The sequence below is a fragment of the Erinaceus europaeus genome, chromosome 16 (genome assembly GCF_950295315.1).
Source record: "Erinaceus europaeus chromosome 16, mEriEur2.1, whole genome shotgun sequence".
Classification (NCBI taxonomy): Eukaryota; Metazoa; Chordata; class Mammalia; order Eulipotyphla; family Erinaceidae; genus Erinaceus; species Erinaceus europaeus.
The window spans coordinates 20,460,536-20,483,943 of record NC_080177.1 but is presented as its reverse complement, the minus strand read 5'-3'; the positions used below and the strand labels follow the sequence as shown (position 1 = coordinate 20,483,943).

At 44.6% G+C, this 23,408-nt stretch overlaps 1 protein-coding gene across 2 annotated transcripts in view; it reads right to left on the bottom strand.

Moving 5' to 3' along the window:
• The window catches only part of HYKK (hydroxylysine kinase), a 43,014-nt gene extending 20,249 nt beyond the window's left edge, over nt 1-22,765 (bottom strand). Inside the window, exons 1-4 of one of the 2 annotated variants that reach the window (XM_007525780.3) lie at nt 22,521-22,765; nt 21,865-22,247; nt 17,659-18,025; nt 15,120-15,259 (exon numbers count right to left, since the gene is read on the bottom strand). In XM_007525780.3, coding sequence (XP_007525842.2) covers nt 15,120-15,259; nt 17,659-18,025; nt 21,865-21,972 — 615 coding nt within the window. In that variant the 5' untranslated portion in view covers nt 21,973-22,247; nt 22,521-22,765. Of the gene's footprint in view, nt 1-15,119; nt 15,260-17,658; nt 18,026-21,864; nt 22,248-22,279 lie in introns of both variants that reach the window. The other variant, XM_016189413.2, reaches the window with a different exon arrangement.
• Nucleotides 22,766-23,408: the final 643 nt, after the last annotated feature.

The following is a 23,408-nucleotide window of genomic DNA, read 5'->3' as shown; positions in this document are numbered from 1 at the left end:
GAGCCGGGGGCTCGAACCGAGATCCTTACATGGGTCCTTGTGTTTCGTGTCATGTGCACTTAACTGCCTGACCCCCCTTATATATATATTCATTTTTAACCAGAGCACTGCTCAGCTCTGGCTTATGGTGGTGCAGGGGACTGAATCTGGGACTCTGGAGGCTCAGGCATGAAAGTCTCTTTGCATACTAATATGCTATTTCCCCCGCCTGGTTTTTTTTATTAATTAATTAATTAACTTTTTTTTTGCTTCTAGGTTATCGCTGGGGCTTGGTGCCTGCACTATGAATCCACTGCTCCTAGTGGCCATCTTTTTTCCATTGTTGTTGCTGCTGTTGTTGGATAGGACAGAGAGAAACTGAGAGAGGAGAAGACAGAGGGGGAGAGAAAGACACCTGCAGACCTGCTTTATCTCTTGTGAAGTGATACCCACCCCCAGGTGGGGAGCCAGATCCTTGCGCTGGTCCTTGCACTTCGCACTATGTGCACTTAACGCAGTGCACTACCACCCAGCTCACCCCATAATGGACTTTCTATCCTCACCAGAGTAGAAGTTTCTCCAGAGCACAGCTTTGCTTCTGGTTTGTTATGTTCACTAACACCTAAGACAGTGTCTGGCCCATGGTGGTGCAGCTTGATATGTGCTGAATAAATGGGTATTCTTAAGAAAATCGTGGGATTAGAAAGGCCTTCATGGGGGGCCAGGTGTTGGTGCACCTGGTTAAGTGCACACATTACAGTGCACAAGGACCCAGGTTCAAGCCCCTGGTCCCCATCTGCAAGGGGAAGGCTTCATGAGTGGTGAAGCAAGGCTGCAGATGTCTCTCTTCCTTTCTATCTCTCCCTCTCCTTTCAATTTCTGTCTATCTCTATTCAATAATAAATTAACAAAAATATTTTTTAAAAAGAAAGGCCTTCATGTGCTAAAACTGCATAATGGTTATGTAAAAATGACTGATGCCTGAGGCACCAAAGGTCCAAGCTTCAGTCTCAGCACCACCATAAACCAGAGCTGAACAGTGCTCTGAAGAAACAAACAGGGGCCAGACAGTGGCGCACCTGGTTAAGCGCACACATGACAGTACACAAGGACCCGGGTTCAAGCCCCAGGCCTCCATCTGCAGCGGGAAAGCATGAGTGGTGAAGCAGGTCTGCAGGTATCTCTCTGTCTCTTTCCTCCCTGCCTCCCCCATCTCTGTCAATTTCTCTCTGTCCTACCTAACAACAAAATAGAAAAAATGGTGGCCCAGGATGTGGTGCAGTGGATAAAGCATTGGGTTCTCAAGCATGAGGTCCTGAGTTCAGTCCTCAGCAACACATGCACCAGAGTGATATCTGGTTCTCTCTCTCTCTCTCTCCTTGTATCTTCATGAATAAGTAAATAAAATCTTTTTTTAAAAAAAATGGCCACCAGGAGCAGTGGATTCGTAGTGCAGGCACCTAACCCCAGCAATACGCCTGCAGGGAAAAAAAAAAAAAAAAAAACAAGAAGCCTGGGACTTTGACCACTCTATCTCAAGTTCTAAATAGCTTGCCCATCTTTGGACAAATCAAGAAAACTGAAGTGGACAAAGGAACCACTAGATGTCACCATGGGGCTGAGGTTTCACAGAGGGGGATGCAAGCCGGTGGAGCAACTCTGAGTTATTCTGATCCTCACTGTCAGTATAATACACATCCTGCATCACAAGCCAGCACAAATCTAAAAAAGACAAGTGCCAGTAAATGACATGTAGAACATTACAAGTAATGTGTTCTGGTGTTTTATATTTCATTCTATTTCATTTCTCTGACATTTAAAGTACTTGTTGATTAAACATAAGCAGTGAAGCAGGACTGCCGGTAACTATCTTTCTCCCTCTCTGTCTTCCGCACCCCCTCTCAATTTCTCTCTGTCTCTATCCAACAACAAAAGTAAATGAAAATATTAAATATTTTTTTTATTTAGAGAGAAATCAAGAGGAAACAGAAAGATAAGAGAGGGAGAAAGAGACACACCTGCAGTACCTGCCTCACCCACCACTCATGAAGCTTCCCCCCTAGTGGGGGCTAGGGCCTGAACCCAGGTCCCTGCACACTGTAACATGAGTGTTCCACCAGGTGCACCACTGCCTAGCCCCCTATTCTATTTGAAAACAAAAGCACTTCTCGGCTCTGGCTTCCGGTGGTGCTAGTGACTGATTCTTGGACCTCAAGAGCCTGAGGCATGAAAGTTTTTGATATAAGTATATCTACTTTCAATGCAGTGTTATGAGGGGAAGGGAGTGGGAGAGACTTTACTGGATAGGGCACCTACTTTACCATTCATGAGGATCTAAGTTCAATCCCCTAGCCACCACATGGAAGTAGCAAGCATGCTACTTTTAAAATATCTTTATTTATTGGATAGAGACAGCTAGAAATCAGGGGCTGGGCAATAGCCCACTGATTAAGCCACACCGGGTTAAGTGCATATAGTATGGAGAGCAAGGACCGCGCAAGGAGCCATGTTCGAGACCCCAGCTCCCCACCTGCAGAGGGGTTGCTTCACAAGTGGTCTCTCTAGAAGCAGGTGTCTATCTTTCTCTTTCCTTTCTCAACCTACCCTTCCCTCTCAATTTCTCTGTTTTATCAAATAACAAAAAAGGAAGGAAGGAAGGAAGGAAGGAAGGAAGGAAGGAAGGTAGATAGGTGTTGGTATTCTTCATATTGGTTTGGTCCCCTTCCCCCCAGCTCTGGGAGACTGTGGTTTAGCCCTGCTAGTTTCGCGGGCCGTCCCGCCCCAAAAAGAACCCCTAAGAACAGGCAGACTTGTTGTGTGGCGGCCGCAGGAGAAGGATGCAGGGCAGATCTGTGTGGTGACTGGTTTTAGGTTAGTTTTTGAATCGTTGCTCGTGAATAAAGAAATACAGCTTTCCTGCCCAGCCACGTGTCCCCAAGCCCCTGTCTCTGTCTACCGTCGCGAAGCTAGCCCGGCCTGCTGGCGCCCCCGAACTCTAAGAAGCCAGCCCAAATTTTAACGACAGGAAGGAAGGAAAGAAGGAGAAGAGAAAATGGCCTCCAAGAGCAGTGGATTCATACTGCTTGCACTGAGTCCCAGTGATAACCCTGCAGGAAAAAAAGAGAGACAACCAACCAAAGTAGAGAGGGAAGGGAGAGACACAGAGGGAGACACCTGCAGGACTGCTTCACCACTCAAAAGGCTTTCCCCCTACAGGTGAGGCCCAGGGGCTCAAACCCCGGTCCTGAAGCATTGTAACATGTGCGCTCAACTAGGTGTGCCACCACCTGGCCACTCTCCTCTCTATCTAAAAAAAAGAGGCTACGGTGAGTGGTGGAATCACGTAGGCATGAACCGCCAGTGCAGCCCTGGGCGCAAAGGGGGAAAAAAAAAGTTTCTTATAGGACCAGGAGATAGCTCACCCATTACAGTGCATGCCCTACCATGTACAAGGGCAAGGGTTCAAGCCCTGATAACATGGAAACACCACACAACCAAAGGAAGCTTGGTGTTGTGATCCCTCTCCATTTCTGTCTTTTAATCCCTTTATTTTTTCCCCTCTCTTTCTACATTTGATAGGAAAGAGAGAAACTGTGAGGGAAATGGGAGGTAGAGAGAAAGAAAGACACCTACAGGGAGTCAGGCGGTAGCACAGCGGGTTAAGTGCAAAGCCCAAGGTCCTTGAACATGGGAACATGTGCAGTCAATCAGATGCACCTAATAATAAAAAAGGAGTGTTGAGAGCCAGCTCACTAGGTGGAGTGTGTTCCTCGCCGCAGGGCTCCAGAACCACACAGGACGTGCTATGGCACTGGAGAAAACTGTTACAGCATCCCTATTGGTGCTATTTACATTTTTTCATATATTACTTCAATTATTTTATTTTATTTATTTGCCTCCAGCGTTGTTTTTTTGTTTGTTTGTTTTGCTGGGGTCCAGTGCCGGCAATACAAATCTACTGCTCCTGGAGGGCATTTTTTGCCCTTTTTTTTTTTTTGATAGGACAGAGGGAAATTGAGAAAGGAGGGGGAGATAGAGCAGGAGAGTAGGAGAGTTAAAGAGATCCCTGCAGACTGCTTCCCTGTTTGTGAAGTATCTCTGCTATAGGTGGGGAGTGGGGGCTTCGAAATGGGGTCCTTGCACATGGTAATATGTGTGTTCGACCACAGGTGCACCACCACCTGACCTCTACTTTTATTTATTTAGTTTATGTTTAATGAGCAAGACCTGCGAAAAGGATCCCGGTTTGAGCCCCCGGCTCCCCACCTGCAGGGGAGTCGCTTCACAGGCGGTGAAGCAGGTCTGCAGGTGTCTGTCTTTCTCTCCTCCTCTCTGTCTTCCCCTCCTCTCTCCATTTCTCTCTGTTCTATCCAACAATGACAACAACAATAATAACTACAACAATAAAACAACAAGGGCAACAAAAGGGAATAAATAAATAAAATAAATTTTAAAAAAAAGAGGGTCGGACGGTAGTGCAGCAGGTTAAGCACACGTGGCGCTAAGTGTGCAAGGACCGGCATAAGGATTCCAGTTGGAGCCCGGCTCCCCACCTACATGGGGAGTCAGTCGCCTCACAGGCGTTGAAGCAGGTCTGCAGGTGTCTGTCTTTCTCTCCCCCTCTCTGTCTTCCCCTCCTCTCTCCATTTCTCTCTGTTATATCCAACAATGACATCAATAACAACAACAATAAAAAAGAACAAGGGCAACAAAAGGGAAAATAAATATTTTTAAAAAAATTTTAAAAAGGGAAAATAGTTATTTTTTTTAAAAAGTCTACTGGGTGGAGGAGATAGTATAATGGTTATGCAAAAAGACTTTTCATGCTGGAGTCTCCAAAGTCCTAAGTTCAGTTCTCTACACAACCATAGCCAGAGCTAAGCAGTGCTCTGGAGGAAGAGAAAAGAAAGAAAGAAAGAAAGAAAGAAAGAAAGAAAGAAAGAAAGAAAGAAAGAAAGAAAGAAAGAAAGAAATAGAAAGGGAGGAAGGAAGGAAGAAAGAAGGAAGGAAAGAAGGGAGGAAGGAAGAAAAGAAGGGAGGAAGGGCAGACTGTCAGTTGACATTTATCAAGATCCAGTTATACCCCAGGGACTATGGGGTAGCTGTGGCCTTGGACTCATGGAAAGAATAGTTAAATATCACTTCCGGGTGATGAAATTACTGGTAACTTACAGCTCCCCAAACTCTTTGTTTTTATTCTTTCCATATATGGGGGGGGGGGGGCACTGGGGAGGCAGTGGAAGAGATGCCACAGCTCCGCTTCAGGACGCATGAGACTCCCACGCCCTGGGGAGGACCCAGCACAACGAAGTGTGTGCCCCTGTTGATGAGCTAGTGCTGCCCCCTACTGGGAACTTCTAAGAACTTTTCTTTCTTTCTTTTTGATAATCTTTTTAAATTTTTTTTTTAAAAAATATCTTTATTTATTAGATAGAGACAGCCAGAAATCGAGAGGGAAGGGAGTGATAGAGAGGGAGAGAGACAGAGAGACACCTGCAACCCTACTTCACCTCTCATGAAGCTTTCCCCCTACAGGTGGGGACCAGGGACTTGAACCCTGGTCCTTGCACACTATGATGTGTGAGCTTAACCAGGTGCACCATCAGCTGGCCCCGATAATCTTTATTTACTTATTGGATAGTGACAGCCAGAAATTGAGAGAGGGGTGATAGAGGGAGACACACAGAGAGACCCCTGCAGCATTGCTTCCCTACTCACAAAGGTTTCTCCCTGCGGGGGGGGGGGGGGACCAGGGGCTTGAACCCAGGTCCTTGCGCACTGGAGCGTGTGCACTCAGCCAGGTGCACCACCATCTGGCCCCAACTTTTCCATTTTTATAGGACTTTTTGTTGTCACTTGGGCTTCAATGCGTCAGGCTGTTTTCAGACAAAGACAGAGAGCAAGAAGGAAAGCAAACACGGCACTAATGCTTCCTCCAATGTAGTAGGGTCCAGACCCTGGGCAGCACACATGGTAGAGTGCATGCTATGCAAGTAAGCAACTTTGCTGATATATATATATATATATATATATATATATATGTATATGTCTGCGTGTGTGTTTAAAATTTTTTTATTATCTTTATTTATTTATTGGATAAAGACAACCAGAAACTGAAAGGGAAGGGGGGGGAGATAGAGAGGAAGAGAGACAGAGAGACACCTGCTGCCCTGCTTCACCATTCGTGAAGCTTTCCCCCTGCAGTGGGGGCCAGGGACTTGAACATGGGTCCTTGAGCATTGTAACATGTGCACTCAACCAGGTGCACCACCACTCAGCCCTGTGTGTTCATTTTTTAAATTCACTTATTTATTTTTTTTTGCCTCTAGAGTTATTGTTGGGGCTCAGTGCCTACACTACACATCCACTGCTCCTATGGCTTTTTTTTTTTTTTTTTGATAGGACAGAGAGAAATTGAGAGAGGAGGGGAAAATAAAGAGAGAGAAAGACACCTGCTGACCTGCTTCACTACTTGTGAAGAAACCCCCCTGCAGGTGGGGAGCTGGGTGCTGGAACTGGGATCCTTGTGCTTCATACTATGTGTGCATAACCAGGTGTACGACCGCCCAACCCCCTTTACTGGGCCTTATATAGCTTTCTTTTTTTTATGTTTATTTATTCATTTTCCCTTTGTTTTTGCCCTTGTTGTTTTATTGTATTTATTATTGTTGTTGTTATTGATGTCTTCGTTGTTGGATAGGACAGAGAGACATAGAGAGAGGAGGGGAAGACAGAGAGGGGGAAAGAAAGGTAAGATGCCTGCAGATCTGCTTCACCGCCCGTGAAGCAACTCCCCTGCAGGTGGGGAGCCGGGGGCTTGAACTGGGATTCTTATGCCGGTCCTTGTGCTTTGCGCCACCTGCACTTAACCGCTGCGCTACCGCCCGACTCCCTTATATAGCTTTCTTTAGTGAGTTACTGTATGGGGGTTTCATCAGAAAAAAGTAAATAGGGGTGAGGATAGAGAGCATAGTGGTTATGCAAAGAGATTCTTATGCCTGGGGCTCCAAAGTCCCATTTTTAATCCCCTGCACCACCATAAACCAGAGCTGAGCAGTGCTTTGGTAAGATAAATAAAGCATTTTGTTTGAGTGTAAAAAGGATTAACACAGATTTAGACTGTAATAGGGACTTCTGTTTCTAACCAGAAAGGAGTAACAAGGATCAGGTTTATCCTCCTGACTAAAATACCTAAAACAGTGGGAAAAATATACGAAATGATGGGTCTCCAAGTTACCAAACATCAGGCCCCTGAGAGGAGGTGACACAGTGAGTCTTGGGCTCTCAGGGTCTCTGCAGAGAGGAGATAGACAGGCAGAGCCAAGGGGACTCTGAGTGGAGGAGGGACAGCTGAGAGTACTGGAGACCAGAGAAGCTGGAGTGTGAAGTACAGATGACCAGAAAACGGAGCTACTGAGAACTCTAGATTCAGAAAATATTCCCCTTGAAGACCAGGCAGGTCAGCGTTTGATTAGTATATCAGTATGAGGAAGTAACTCAGAACTGAGGAACGAGAGCCCTAAGAGGATTACAGGGAATAGTACCCAGGTATACACAGCACCGCGGATAACACTCATTCCTACCAGCCAGACAGGAAAAACCTTCACAGCGCAGTGGAGAAAGAACTCAGGAAGTCTCATATCGCTAGTAGGCAATACTGTCCCTCAACTAAACTTAGTCCTGGTCCCCCAAATAATAAAAACAAGACTCAAAAGCTCCAGACTCCTCCCAAGTAATGTCTCTCTCCTGTGAAGGAAGCTCAGTGAACACCTAGCACCAGTCACAAGACCAAAACAATACCAAGACACAACATATTCAAATTGTCCAAAAGTAGAGAAAAAATCTTAACAGCATTTGTGTGTAGGTACATGCAAGCCTAGAGCAAGGGTGGGGGGCATCCAGATGTGGGCCTTAAACACCCTGGGAAGCTGTTTGGTCTGGTCCTGCCAAGGCAACTGCTGGTGGGACTCACAATTCAATAAATTTAGCTTTTAGCTCCTAGCAACATTAAGTTGTTTTCTTTTTTTTTAATTACCACCTAAGCTATCACTGAGACTTGGTGCCTGCAGGACAAATCCACCATTCCCAACAGCTTTTTTTTTTTCTTTTCTCTCATTCAACAGGACAGACAGAAATGGAGATGGGGATGGGGAAATAGAGGAGAAAGAAAGACACCTGCAAACCTACCTCACCTCTCATGAAGCAGCCCCCTGCGGGTGGGAAGCAGGGGCTTGAATCTAAGTCTGTGCACATGGTAACATATGTTCAAGTGGGCGTACTACCACCTGACCCCCAAATGCTAATTTTTAAATGTGGCCTTCGAATGATGTTATAAACATCCAAATGGGGAGTCGGGTGGTAGCGCAGCGGGTTAAGCACACGTGGCGCGAAGTGCAAGGACCAAGGACCGGCATAGGTATCCCAGATCGAGTCCCCGGTTCCCCACCTGCAGGGGAGTTACTTCACAGGAGTGAAGCAGGTCTGCAGGTGTCTATCTTTCTCTCTCCCTGTCTTCCTCTCCTCTCTCCATTTCTCTGTACTATCTAACAACAAGAATAACAACTACAACAACAATTTTAAAAAAGGTAACAAAAGGGAAAAAATAAATATAAAAATAAATAAAATATCCAAATGGCCCTTGGCAGGAAAAAGGGGTCCCACTCTTGCCTGAGAGAAACCATTTTAGGGCAGGGGAGATAGCATAATGGTTATGCACAGAGACTTTCATGCTTGAGGCTTCAAAGTCCCAGGCTCAATCCCCCACATCACCATAAGCCAGAGCTGAGCAGTGCTCTGGTAAAAAGAAAAAAGAAGCAAAAATTAATTAATTAATTAAAAAAATAAAAGCACAGCTTAAAAAGGGGGGGCATGTTGGGTGGTAGCGCAGCAGGTTAAGCGCACGTGGCGCAAAGCCTAAGAACCAGCACAAGAATCGCAGTTCAAGCCCCCAGCAGGTCTGCAGATGTCTTTCTCTCCCCCTCTCTCGATTTCTCTCTGTCCTATCCAACAACAACAGCAATGAAAAAATAATAATAACTACAACAACAAAGGTAACAAGGGCAACAAAATGGGGGGAAGAAGGAACCATTTGACAGATGGTGTCTTGTCAGAAACAATGCAAGAGACAAGGAAGTAAAAAGTGCAGCATTGCTATTACAGGTCTAAAAGGAAAAGAGTCAATAGAAATATATAACCAATGACAGTATCTTTGGAAAATGAAAGTGTTCGATTCCTGGTTCTGAGCTCAAGTAAAGAGTCTGCAGTGGGCAGGTTACAGGTGATCAGAGAGTGATGGTTTGTAATGACCATCTGGGAAAGAAGGTCCATGCTAAGTGAATTTCTTTCTTTCTTTTTTTAAAAAATATTTTATTGATTGATTCATGAGAAATGATAGGAGAGCGAGAAAGAGAAAGAACCAGACATCACTCTGGTACATGCGCTGCCGGGGATCGAACTTAGGACCTCCTGCTTGAGAGTCCAATCCTAATCCACTGCGCCACCTCCCAGACCACACTAAGTGAATTTCTAATTGGCACCACCACTGAAGAAGCTGTAACCACTGAAATAAGACCATCTTAAAGAAGTGGCACAAAATCTCTTATTTGTTTGTTTATTTATTACTGAATAGAGACAGAGAAATTGAGAGGAAAGGGGGAGATAGAATGGGAAGAGTCAGAAAGACACCTGCAGCCTTGCTTCACCACTCGTGAAGCTTCCCCCGCAGGTGGTGACCAGGGGCTAGAACCCGTGTCTTTGCACATTGTAATGCACCATCGCCTGGCCCCATGGCACACAATTCTCAAGGACCACATGACTCTGAGAGACTATGAAATCCATGATGGGATGAACCTGCAGCTTTATAATCAGCAGAAAGGATTCCTTCTGCACCCTGGGTCATCTCACCAACTCTCAATGGTATGGAGGTTTGTTTGTTTTTGTTTATTTGTTTGTTTTTGCACCAAGGTGATCGCTGGGGCAGAAATCCACCGCTCCTAGTGGCCATTTTTTCTATTTCTTTCTTTAGTTTTATTTAACAGGTCTGAGAGAAATTGAGAGGGAATGGGGAAAAAGAGAGAGAGGGAGAAAGAAAGACAGATACCTGCAGACCTGTTTCACTACTTGTGAAGCATTCCCCCTGCAGGTGGGAAGCAGGGGCTCAAATCTGGATCTGTGTGCAGGGTGATATGGAGGGCACCACCACCCGGCCCCCAATGCTTGCTTGTTTAAAAAACAAAATAGACTGGTCCAGGAGGTGGCACAGTGATAAAGCCTTGGACTCTCAAGCAGGAGGTCCTGAGTTCGATCCCCGGTAGCACATGTGCCAGAGTGATATCTGGTTCTTTCTCTCTCCTCCTGTCTTTCTCATTAATAAATAAAATCTTAAAAAAAAAAAAAAAAGAGCGGGAGGTAGGAAGCATAATGGTTATGCAAACAGACTCTCATGCCTGAGGCTTCAAAATCCCAGGTTCAATCCCCTACACCATCATCAGCCAGAGCTGAGCAGTGCTCTGGTAAAAAAAAAAAAAAAATGTTCAAGTTCTCTGAATAAAAGGAAATACTTGATGGCAACATGGAGCATTATAAAGGATGAGAAGCCCTGGGAAATTAAATACAAATACATACATAAATTGTGTTGTTGGTTTTTTTTTTCACCACAGCTCTTGACTTATGATGGACTCAGCCTGGGACCTTAGAGTCTCAGGCAGGTATGGATAGCAGTGTTCTGCATAACCACTATGCTATCTCCCCAGCTGAAACTGTATCTCTCTCTCTCTCTCTCTCTCTCAATTACTTCATTCTCTTTGACATGGTTGCTGCTAGCCTCTATTCCCTGTCTCTGTTCTGGCCCTCTGTCAATCTAATCACCATACTGGTCCTGGGAGTTATCTCTCAGTTCCAAAATTTTGCCAGTTTGAAAATGTTCCAAGGTCCCCTCTTGCTTGGAAGGCAGAGTCCAAATTCCTTAGTACCTTCTATGATCATATATTTTATAATCAGACTCCACCTTACATTTCAAACTTTATCCCCTATCTATCCCAGGCTTAACCTCTAGAGTCCAGACACCTCGATTATTCAGCAGTTCTGGAAAGGATCATTGTACCACCGTGACTTTTTTTTTTTTACCAGAATACTGCTCAGCTCTGGTTTATGGAGTTGCAGGGGATTGAGCCTGGGACTTGGCAGCCTCAGGCATTAGTCTTTTTGTATAATCATTATGCTATCTACCCCCATCCCCTCCATGACTTTTCAGATGCTTGTCCCGTCAGCTGGAATGCCCTTCCTCCTTTTCTCTGCCTGACAATGGATTCCTAACTCTGAAGAACTAGCCCAGGGGCCAGGTAGTGGCTCTCCTGGTTGAGCACAAGTTAACAACACAAAGACTCAGGTTCAAGCCCGCAGGCCCCACCTGCAGGGGGAAAGCTTCACAAGTGGTGAAGCAGTATTACAGGTGTCTCTCTGTCTCTCACCCTTTCTATCCCTCTCTTCCCTCTAGATTTCTGCCGGTCTCTATCCAATATGTGAATAAATAATGAAAAAGAACCAGCCCAGAAATTATTTTTAAATTTTGTTAAATATATTAATGTTTTACTTATTGGATAGTCATAGGGAGAAATTGAGAAGGAAGGGGGAGATAGAAAGGGAGAGAGGGGGCCAGGTCATGGCATATCTGGTTGAGCACACACATTACAAAGTGCAAGGACCCAGGTTCAAGCCCCCAGGCCCCACCTGCAGGGAGAAAGCTTCACAGTGGGTGTAGCAGGGCTGCAGGTGTCTCTCTGTTGCTCTCTATCTGTTCCTTCCTCTCAATTTCTGGCTGTCCCTATCAAATAAAGAGATACTAAAAAAAATAAAATTTAGGGGGGGTCGGGCGGTGGCGCAGTGGGTTAAGCGCACGTGGCACAAAGCGCAAAGACCGGTGTAAGGATCCAGGTTGGAGCCCCCAGCTCCCCACCTGCAGGGGAGTCGCTTCACAGGCGGTGAAGCAGGTCTGCAGGTGTCTATCTTTCTCTCCCCCTGTCGTCCCCTCCTCTCTCCATCTCTCTCTGTCCTATCTAACAACGAACAACATCAACAATGGTAATAATAATAACCACAACAAGGCTACAACAAGGGCAACAAAAGGGGGGGGGAAATGGCCTCCAGGAGCGGTGGACTCATGGTGCAGGCACCAAGCCCAGCAATAACCCTGGAGGAAAAAAAAAATAGAATATAATAAAATTTTTTTTAAAAAGGGGGGGGAGAGGGAGAGAGATACCTGCAGCACTGCTTCACTGCTTGCGAAATTTTCCTTCTGCAGGTAAAGACCAGGGGCTTGAACCCGGGTCCATGCACACTGTAGCATGCTTGTTCCTCCACCTGTCCCCCTGTTTTTGTTTCTTTGGCTTTTATTATTATTATATTAATGCATTTTATTATCTTTATTGTAGATACAGTCAGAAATCAAGAGAGAAGGGATGATAAGGAGAGAGACGGAGAGACACCTACAGCCCTGCTTCACTTCTTGTGAAGCTTTGCCCCTGCAGGTGGGAACTGGTGGCTCGAACCTGGATCCTTGTGCACCACCCAGCCCCTGGTTGGTTTGTTTTTAAAGCTATAATTATTTATTATTTGTAAATAAAGACACTAAGGTTGGCCATCTCTTCAAAAAGGTTTGGGGCCCTTGTCTGTTTTGTTTTTAATTTTCTGACCTTGTTATTACAGGAATTTCACTGTTCCGTGCTGACTTTCAGATTAGATGATGGTGTGTGTGTGTGGGGGAAATCACTGCACTGAAACTCCTTGCAGTGTGGTGGGGCTTGAGCTTGAACCTGGGTCACATGAACGACAAAGCAGTACTGTCCTCCTCAATGAGCTATTTTGGGGCTTCTAGCAATGGATTATCTGGTTGAATGCACACATTACCATGTGCAAGGATCAAGGTTTTAAAACTTTTTTTTGGGAGTCGGGCTGTAGCACAGCGGGTTAAGCGCAGGTGGCGCAAAGCACAAGGACCGGCATAAGGATCCCAGTTCGAACCCCGGCTCCCCACCTGCAAGGGAGTCGCTTCACAGGCGGTGAAGCAGGTCTGCAGGTGTCTATCTTTCTCTCCTCCTCTCTGTCTTCCCCTCCTCTCTCCATTTCTCTCTGTCCTATCCAACAACAACAACAACAATAATAACTACAACAATAAAACAACAAGGGCAACAAAAGGGAATAAATAAATAAAATAAATATTTTTTTTAAAAAAACTTTTTTTATTAAAAATTTTTTAAAATATTTATTTTATTTACTTATTCCCTTTTGTTGCCCTTGTTGTTGTAGTTATTATTGTTGTTGTTGTTGCTGGATAGGACAGAGAGAAATGGAGAGAGGAGGGGATAAAACAACAAGGGCAACAAAAGGGAATAAATAAATAAAATAAATATTTTTTTTAAAAAACTTTTTTTATTAAAATTTTTTTAAATATTTATTTTTTTTATTTATTCCCTTTTGTTGCCCTTGTTGTTGTAGTTATTATTGTTGTTGTCGTTGTTGGATAGGACAGAGAGAAATGGAGAGAGGAGGGGAAGACAGAGAGGAGAAGAGAAAGACAGACACCTGCAGACCTGCTTCACCGCCTGTGAAGCGATTCCCCTGCAGGTGGGGAGCCGGGGTTCGAACTGGGTTTCTTATGCCGGTCCTTGTGCTTTGCGCCACCTGCGCTTAACCCACTGTGCTACACAGCCCGACTCCCAGGACCAAGGTTTAAAGCCCCACGCCCCACCTACAACTGGAAGCTTCACTCCCCCCACCATTTTCTCTCTGTCTTAATTAGTAATTAGTAAGAAAGAAAAGTTTAAAAAAGAGAGAAAGTAGGGAGTCGGGCGGTAGCACAGCAGGTTAAGTGCATGTGGCCCAAAGCACAAGGACTGGCGTAAGGATCCCGGTTCGAGCCCCCAGCTCCCCACCTGTAGGGGAGTCGCTTCACAAGCAGTGAAGCAGGTCTGCAGGCGTTTACCTTTCTCTCCCCCCTCTCTGTCTCCCCTCCTCTCTCGATTTCTCTGTCCTATCCAACGATAGCAACAGCAACAACAATAATAATAACCACAACAATGATAAAACAAGGGCAACAAAAGGGGAAAAATGGTCTCCAGGAGGAATGGATTCATGGTGCAGGCACCAAGCCCTGGCAATAACCCTGGAAGCAAAAACAAAAAAGAGAGAGAGAGAGAAAGAAAGGAGGGAAGGAAAGAAAGAATGAAGAAAGAATGGAAGAAAGAAAGAGAGAGAGAGAGAGAGAGAAAGAGTGAGTTGTGGGGGCAGGTGGTGGCATACCCAGTTAAGCACAAGGACAATGCAAGGACCCAGGTTTGAGGCCCCACTCCCCACGAGCAGTGAAGCAAGTCTGCAGTTGTCTCCTTTTCTCTCACCCAATCTCCCTTTCCTTTCTCAATTTATCTGTCCTATCAAATAAGATGAAAAAAAAAATAGGAGGGGCGTGGGGGAATGGTCACCAGGAACAGTGGATTTGTGGTGCAGGCACTAAGCCCCAGTAATAACCCTGAAGGGGGAAAACTTTTTTAGTTATTCTGAGAGAGGAGGGAGAGAATGAGAATGAAAAAGAGAGAGAAAGAGAAAATGCAAACCTGACCCTGGGTTCAAATCAAAATATAAACAGGGGCCTGGGAAGTGGTGCAGTGGATAAAGTATTAGGCTCTCAAGCATGAGGTCCTGAGCTGGATCCCAGGCACTCCAGAGTGCCAGTGAGTTGCTGTTGTTTTGTTTTTTTTTTGGCCTCCAGGGTTATTGCTGGGGCTCAGTGCCTGCACTACAAATCCACTGCTCCTGGAGGCTATTTTTCCCCTTTTTGTTGCCCTTGTTTTTTATTGTTGTTGTAGTTATTAATATCGTCCTTGGATAGGACAGAGAGAAATGGAGAGAGAAGACAGAAAGGGGGAGAGAAAAACAGACACCTGCAGACCTGCTCCACCGCTTATGAAATGACCCACGCCCCTACAGGTGGGGAGCCAGGGGCTCGAACTGGGATCTTACGCCGGTCCTTGGTGCATGTGCACTCATCCCACTGCACTACTGCCTGGCTCCCATAGAGTGATTCTCTTGTTCTCTCCTCTTCTTATTAATAATTATTTTAAAACTCAAATAAACCCCCCAGGCCTTACCTCCAGTGTCTTATCCAGTTTGGCAGCTAGCTTTCCAATGTTATACAGTAGCTGGGGGCTGATGGGAATTTCTGCTATGGGCTTTCCTGGAAGGTAGGTCAGCAGCCTCACCAAGAAGTTTTTGGTTTCGGAGCCACTATCTAAATGGATGAAATCATATATCTTGTCAAATAGTCTTGAAAAAAAAAAAAAACTGGAGGCTAATCTGCCTTTTCAGTTATTACAAAGAATCATAGAGATTACAGAACAAGAGACAAATGCACCAACCTAAAACAACTCTCAGAACTCCAGGGTAGGACTGAGTAGGTCAGTCGCGCAGACAGAGCAAGCAAACCCTGAACACTGGAATCAAAACACCACAGCTCCGACTTTACCTGTCTGAGCTCCCAAAACAATGTATCTGTTTTGATAAATGTTTACACTTGAGAAAAAAAGTGTGATATAATGAAATAACTGCTTCAGAATCACAGGCTTCTTCAATGGCAAACTGGTAAACACCCCTCAGAAACTGTCAGGGGCCTCAGTTGTTGGGAGCCGTGAGTAAGTTACCTGTTTAAATCAGAGGCTTCTTTCTTTTTGAGAAACTGCTCAGGGTTAACATCTTTATCATTGAACTGAACAGTGTATTTGTGGAGAAGTACACACTGGGCCAAAAGAAAGTAGTTGCCACCCAGCTGGTTGGGTGGGGCCAGCTAGAGCCTGCACTGTGTCTTACTTAGCAAGGAATGGTTCTTTGCTGCCTGTCTCTGTTCTGCTCCCCTGAGCCCATGAAGTAGATAGTAGACACTTTGCCCTGGACCATGATCACTCTGCACTGGCCAGCTGCCACTGAGGCTCCCCTAGAAGCCTGTAAATCCCATATCTATTTCCACTGGTCCTCTGGGTGTTGTCTTAGGTACTGCCTCTAGTTCTCCTTAAGCCCTTTGGAATTTGGGCTGTGGTCAAATAGGAGTGATATGTAAATATCGATAGATTTAAAGCCAAAAAAAAAAAAAAAAAAAACACCAAAGAACTGATTTTAGGGTGCTCCTTGGAGAAATTTAGGCATATCTTAACATCTTAGCATTCAAAGAGACCAAGTCTCACAGATGAGGGCTTGTAGGCTTGTGAATTTAAGTGGTGAGTCCAAGGTAACAAGTAGTGAGTGCAAAGACAAGGCTGGAACCTAAGATTCATAATTTTTAGTACACTTCTAATATAAACAATTCAAAATACTCACCAAGCGGTCCAGGAGGTGGCACAGTAGAGAAAGCACTGGACTCTCAAGCATGAGGTCCTGAGTTCAATCCCCATAGAGCATGTACCAGAGTGATGTCCGGTTCTTTCTCTCTTGTCCTATCTTTCTCATTAATAAATAAATAAAATCTTTAAAAAAATACACACATAGTCTGATAAAAATATTTTTTTCTGCACTGAAAACAAATAAACAAAAAATAGAGAGTTAGCTGGGGAGATACAAAAACAATTTTATGACTGAGGCTCCAAGGTTCCAGGCTCAAACTCCAGTGCCACTTCTAAGCCAGCACTGAGCAGCACTCTTGTAAAAAAAATAAATAAATAAGTGGTCTGGGAGGTGGTGCAGTAGATAAGGCATTGGATTCTCAAACATGAGGTCTCACATTCAAACCCCAGCAATATGCGTACCAGAGTGATATCTGGTTCTTTCTCTCTCTCCTCCTTTCTCATTAACAAATTAATTAATTAATTAAAAGTAAAGAAATAAACTGATGAAATAAGTCACCTGAATACTATACTGCTTTGCCATGTACACAGCCCAGGTTTGAGCCTGAGCTTCACTATACTGAAGGAAGTTTCAGCGCTGTGCTTTGTGTGTGTGTGTCTGTGTGTGTCTGTCTGTCTCTCTCTCTCTCTCTGCCTGTCTCTATCTAAAATAAAAAAAAAAAACCAGGGGGCTGGGAGTACTCCCTCAGTAGAGCACATCTTAACCAAGTGTGAGACCCCAGATTCAAGTCCCAGCACACGAAACCTCCACATCCCCAAGGGAAGTTCCCAGATGGGAGAGCAGTGCTATCTAAAATAATCATTGACAATAAGTGATTAGGAAAATAGCTCAACTAGCGGAATATGCGATTTACATGTGTGAGGCTCCCGGTTTTGTCTCTGGAGCCACATGTAGCTGAGTTGTAGTTTGACTTTTCTCTCTCATGTAAAACTTTCTCTACCTTATATGAAATTAATAGCATAAATATTTTAAAAATTAAAACCAACTAATAATTAAGAAAAGAAACAAAATGTTTCCCTGGTTTTCACATGTCCTCTTAGTTACTTATCCATCAGTTCCTTTCTAGATAGACGTGCTAACAGCAGACCAAGGGTCTAATAACTTCTGAGTGAGAGTCCTAATTCTCGACTTGGCTAATGCTCTGGTCTCTCCCAATTGCTGAAAAAAAAAAAAAAAAAAAACAACCACACACTTGGAACTCCTACCTGTTGCTAATATTTCTACTTGTACTTCTATTTATACTTCCAATGCTGTAATGTACATGGAGAGGCGGCAGACCCGTGAGTTGTCTCTTACCTAAGGACATAAGAGAGGTTATGCTGTCTCCTTTAGTCCGACACACAGAGGCTGTCGGAAACCCAGTAGCTCTCAGAAACATGATGATGTGACTCTGCACTTCAATAAGGTCTGGAGTTTTGCTGGCCTCCGTGTTGTTTATTTTGAGGACATACTCAGTTGGGCCATCTGGAATGTCTTTGGTTCTTGAAATGCACACATGAAAATTTTGATCATCATAGCTAGGAAGTGGCCGGATCTTGGAAACTTTCAGCCCAAATACGGATTCCACCAGCACACAGGCTTGTGCCTCACTGAAAGAGGGTTTGGCAACAGCCTGTGACTGCTTATTGTCTCCACTTGACATTATGGCTAGAGGAAGAACAGACTACAAAGGAGACACATAATGAATATATTTATTTAAAATATTTTTCTTAAGATAGGCCAATGAGTGGTCTGGGAGGTGGCACAGTGATAAAGCTTTGGACTCTCAAGCATGAGGTCCCAAGTTCGATCCCTGGCAGCACATGTACCAGAGTGATGTCTGGTTCTTTCTCTCTCCTCCTGTCTTTCTCATAAATAAATAAAATCTTTTAAAAAAAATGGGCTAATGATGTTTCTCAATATTGATTCTGTTCTTTTGACTACTGATTTTCAGTCAATTAAAAAATCTTATTTATTAATAAAAGAGAAACACAGAGAGAAAGATATATCTAGAGACAGGGATGGGGGAAAGAAGGAGAGAGACCAGAGCACTGCTCAACTATGGTTTATGGTAGTACTAGGGGTTGAACCTGAGACCTCAGGGCCTCAGGCATAACCACTGCACTGTCTCCCCAGTCATCAGTATTTTTTTTTTTTGCCTCCAGGGTTATAGCTGGGGCTCCATGCCTACACAGCGAGTTCACTGTTCCTGGTGGCCATTTTTTCATTTTATTGTTGTTGGATAGGATAGAGAAATTGTGAGAGGAGGGGAAGCAGAGAGAGGGAGAGAAAGACATCTGCAGGAGGTCCGGGAGGTGGCACAATGGATAAGGCATTGTACTCTCAAGCATGAGGTCCTGAGTTCAGTCCCCAGCAGCACATGTACCAGAGTAATGTCTGGTTCTTTCTCTCTCTCCTATCTTTCTCATGAATAAATAAATTATTTAAAAGAGAAAGAGACACCTGCAGACCTGCTTCACGGCTTGTGAAATGACCCCTCCCCCCACAGGTGGGTAGTCGGGGGTTGGAACTGGGATCCTTGCTCAGGTCCCTGAGCTTTGTACTATGTGAGTTTAACACAGTGCAGTACCACCTGGCCTCTGTCAATCAGTTTTTTAAGACCCACTTATTAGAGAGAGAGAAAACCACAGCTTCACTTTGGCATATGCACTGCTAGGAATCAAATTCAGGACCTCAAGCGTAATGGTCCAAAACTTTATCCACTGGGGGCTGGGCAGTAGTGCACAGGATAAGTGCAAATAGTACAAGACTTTATCCACTGCATCACCTTTCAGGCTGCTCAATAAAATTTTTATTTATTTATTTTTAATTTCTTTATTGGGGAATTAATGTTTTACAGCTGACAGTAAAAACAATAGTTTGTACATGCAGAACATTTCTCAGTTTCCACATAACAATACAACCCCCACTAGATCCTCTGTCATCCTTTTCCAGGACCTGTACTCTCCCCCCAACCCCCAGCCCACGGTCTTTTACTTTCGTGCAATACACCATCAATCAAACTTTCAAAAATAAATAAAATATTGAGTTTTCAGAAAAGTCATAATGCATTTTTGCATAGAAAAAAAAATGCATCATGACTTTTCCAACAACCCACTAAGTAAATATGATGAAGTAGATTTTGTGATAGGTGAGTAACTATCCTAGCACCATAAATTACTTTAAAGCTCACCTCACACCCTGGGTCCATACTCCCAGAGGGATAAAGATTAGGAAAGCTATCAGGGGAAGGGATGGGATACGGAGTTCTGGTGGTGGGAATTGCGTGGAGTAGCCCTCTTATCCTATGGTTTTTGTCAGTGTTTCCTTTTTTTATAAAACAACAACAACAACAAAAACTCATCTCACAAATGGAAGGTATGTTTCCAGGGGCAAAATATAGACCAAGAGAGTATGTTGGTATCACCGCACCCAGTTTCTCTCACCCTATCCTGAGAGTACTGCTCAAATTTGGCTTATGATGCTAGAGATTGAGCGTTGGACCTCAGAACCTCAAACATGAAAGTCTTTTATATAAGCATTATTCTATCTCTCTCCCCTACCCCAATCAACTTTATATACAGGAGAAATTTCAGTCCTTGACAGGTGAGATGCCCTGTCCAATGCTACAAACAAAATTAAGAGAAACATCTCCAGGATGAGGACGGATAGTATAATGGTTATGCGGGAGTCGGGCAGTAGCGCAGAGTGTTAAGTGCACGTGGCGCAAAGCGCAAGGACCGGCTAAGAATCCTGGTTCGAGCCCCGGCTCCACACCTGCAGGGGAGTCGCTTCACAAGAGGTGAAGCAGGTCTGCAGGTGTCTATCTTTCTCTCCCCTTCTCTGTCTTCCCCTCCTCTCTCCATTTCTCTCTGTCCTATCCAACAACAATGGCATCAATAATGAGTACAACAATAAAACCTTGAGCAAGGGCAACAAAAGGGAATAAATAATTTTTTTTTAAAAAAAAGCATAATGGTTATGCAAAGAGACTCTCATGCTTGAGGCTCCAAAGTTCCAGGTTCAATCCCCCACACCATCAGGCAGAGCTGAGCAGTGCTCAGGTCAAAAGAAAATAGAAAAAAGAAAATTCAGGCAGGGGTTGATAGCATAATGGTTATGCAAACAGACTCCCATGCCCGAGGCTCCAAAGTCCCAGGTTCAATCCCCTGTACCACCAAAAGCCAGAACTGAGCAGTGCTCTGGTAAAATTTCAACACTTTAGACTTCTAATTCATGATTAAGTCCCTTCAACTATATTAGCACCACTTTGGGGGTTCAAATATAAATTTAATTACAGGGATCTTATTTTTTCCATTCACAGATTTTATCAAATTATAAAGAGCATCATCTAGGTATCATACATATTTCAAACAGAACACACTCAGGGTGGGGGAGACTGCATAATGGTTATACAAAAGACTTTATATTCCTGAGGCTCCAAAGCTCCAGGTTCAGTCCCCTACACCAACATAAAGCAGAGCTGAGCAGTGCTTTGATTATATGCATAAAACCTCATGAAACACCATGATAAGTACTGTAGAAGATGACCTTAGAGCAGAAGGGGTATAGTCCAGTGGTAGAGCATTTGAGGGCAGAAGATGACCTTAGAAGGTTCTATAACAGTTAACTCACAGTCACAGATACGCTAAACTATAAATAATTTAAGAGGGTGGGGAAGATAGCACAATAGTTATGCAAAGAGACTCTCATGCCTGAGGCTCCAAAGTCCCAGGTTCAATCCCCCACACCACCATAAACCAGAGCTGTGCAGTGCTGTTAAAAAAAAAAAAAAAACACTTCAGAGAACTTTTATTATTAAAGTAATAAGCTGATAGACTGTCAAAGAGAACTCTTAAGTATAAATCTGGAATGACTTAATTAACTCTCAAGCAACAGTTTACTTTAAATTATCAGAATAAATTTTCTATAGCTAAAAGGAACAGTGGCTAGAACTCTGGATTCTCAAGGATGAGGTTCCAAGTTCAAGTCCCAGTATAACATATGCCAGAGTGCTGCTCTGATTCTCCCTCCTTCTTCTTAATTTTTTTAAAAGATTTTATTTATATATTAATGAGAAACATAGGAGGAGAGAAAGAGAGAGAACCAGACATCACTCTGGTACATGTGCTTTCTTTCAGGCATTGAACTCAGGACCCCGTGCTTGAAGGTCCAATGCTTTATCCACGGCGCCACCTCCCGGACCACTTACTTACTTTTTAAAATAAATAAATACATTTTTTTGGCAGGGGTAGACAGTATAATGGTTATGCAAAGAAACTCATGCCTGAGGCTCCAGGTTCAGTCCCCTGCATCACCATAAGCCAAAGCTGAGCACTGCTCTCAAATAAAAAGAAACACATTTTTTTAGTATACTGGGGGTGAGAAATTACTGCAGCCTAAGGAAGAACATTCTTGAAAGGATGGAACTGAATAAATAAATGGCATTTGTCGAATTACACAGATGGGGCTGGGGAAGAGGGGCTTCCCTGCCTTCAAAATGTCACCCTCTGCTACACACACCTGGTGTATTTCCTGAGCACCCAGATATGCATGAAAAGCTACAAGGGGCTTCTGAATATTCTTCTGGCACCAATTCTTTCCCCAAAATTGTTTCAGTCCAATCTTCATCCATGCTAAATTATGCACGATTGCTAACGCCTGGGGTCGGTTTGCATTTTAGGGCACAATTTTGATGGCTGCTTAACAGATGTTGCATTGCTATCAATAGACTGTCATGAACAACCGGTTCGAAAATCCGGAGATTTTGGTTGCTTCTGGTGCCGCAATGGTAGGAGGGATCTTTCTGGGAGGAAAATCGAATGAGCTCTTTCTTGCCAAGGCTCTACTCACGTGTCTCAAAAGTTTAGCTTAAAGTTCAGCAGGCACGAGCTCCTTGGTCATCTCTGCATGCAAATGACAAAAAGAAACAGCTTACCTGCTGGGGGATACCTGCAATGACCAGAGGGTGAGTGGGGCGCGTCTGGAGCGGTGTTCACGGAGGAAACCTGCAGACCCTGGGGGGGGTGGTGGTCTTCCAGTCCCCCCCGGGCTGCACCCTCCAGGCGCCCAATGGCTTCTCAGATCGCGAGTTCTGCGCCGAGTTCTCGCAAGATTTCGCTTCCCAGAAATTCGCCCTTCTGCCCGGGTGCTCGGAGAAAGCCGGAGACCTGCCCCACCTGTGCACGCCCCCCCGCCACGAGCGGCCGGGACCTCTGGACCCAGGAGCGGGTTCCAGCATCCTGCTGCTGGCCTGCGCATGAGCTGTTCGCCTCTAGACCACTCGGTGGAGGGGATCCGGGGCCGCCGCGACCAACCCGAGCCTCTTTCGGCGGCGGGTTGCAGTCCCGTATGCGCCACTGATAACTGGCCTCGTGATCGTCACTTGAAAACCCCCTCAGTGGCCCCCGCACCTAAGCAACTGGTCCAGAATGGCTTTGGAAGCCCCACGAGATTTGATGTCAAAGTCTCGCGAGGTTTGGCTTGGACTGAGCTAGGGAAGAAAGTCCTTTGGCTGCTCCAAGAACCGAGTTACATCCCCACACCCACCCACGATTTACGCTTTATGGTTTGCTTTATGCTTAGGGTGGACAGACCCTCACCAAGTCCTGGAGACTGGTTGTTGACTATGAAGAAGGGAGACACAAAATCTCAGTGCTCCCTGCTTGAGCGCACACATTACAGTGTGCAAGGACCCAGGTTCAAGCCCCTGGTCCCTACCTGCAGGGGGAAAGCTTCGCGAATGGTGAAGCAGGGCTGCAGGTGTCTCTCTGTCTCTCTTCCTCTCTATATCCCCCTTCCCTCTCAATTTCTGGCTGTCTATCCAATAAATAAAGGTGTTAAAATATAGTAGTAAAAAAAAAAATGGTCCTAGAGGTGGCACAGTGGATAAAGCATCGGACCCTCAAGCATGAGGTGCTGAGTTCAATCCCTGGCAGCATATGTACCAGATTGATGTCTGGTTCTTTCTCTCCTATCTTTCTCATTAATAAATAAATAAAATCTTTAAAAGAAGAAGAAGAATGTCTAGTCTTTAAAAACAAACAGCCACAAAATCTCAGTGCTTC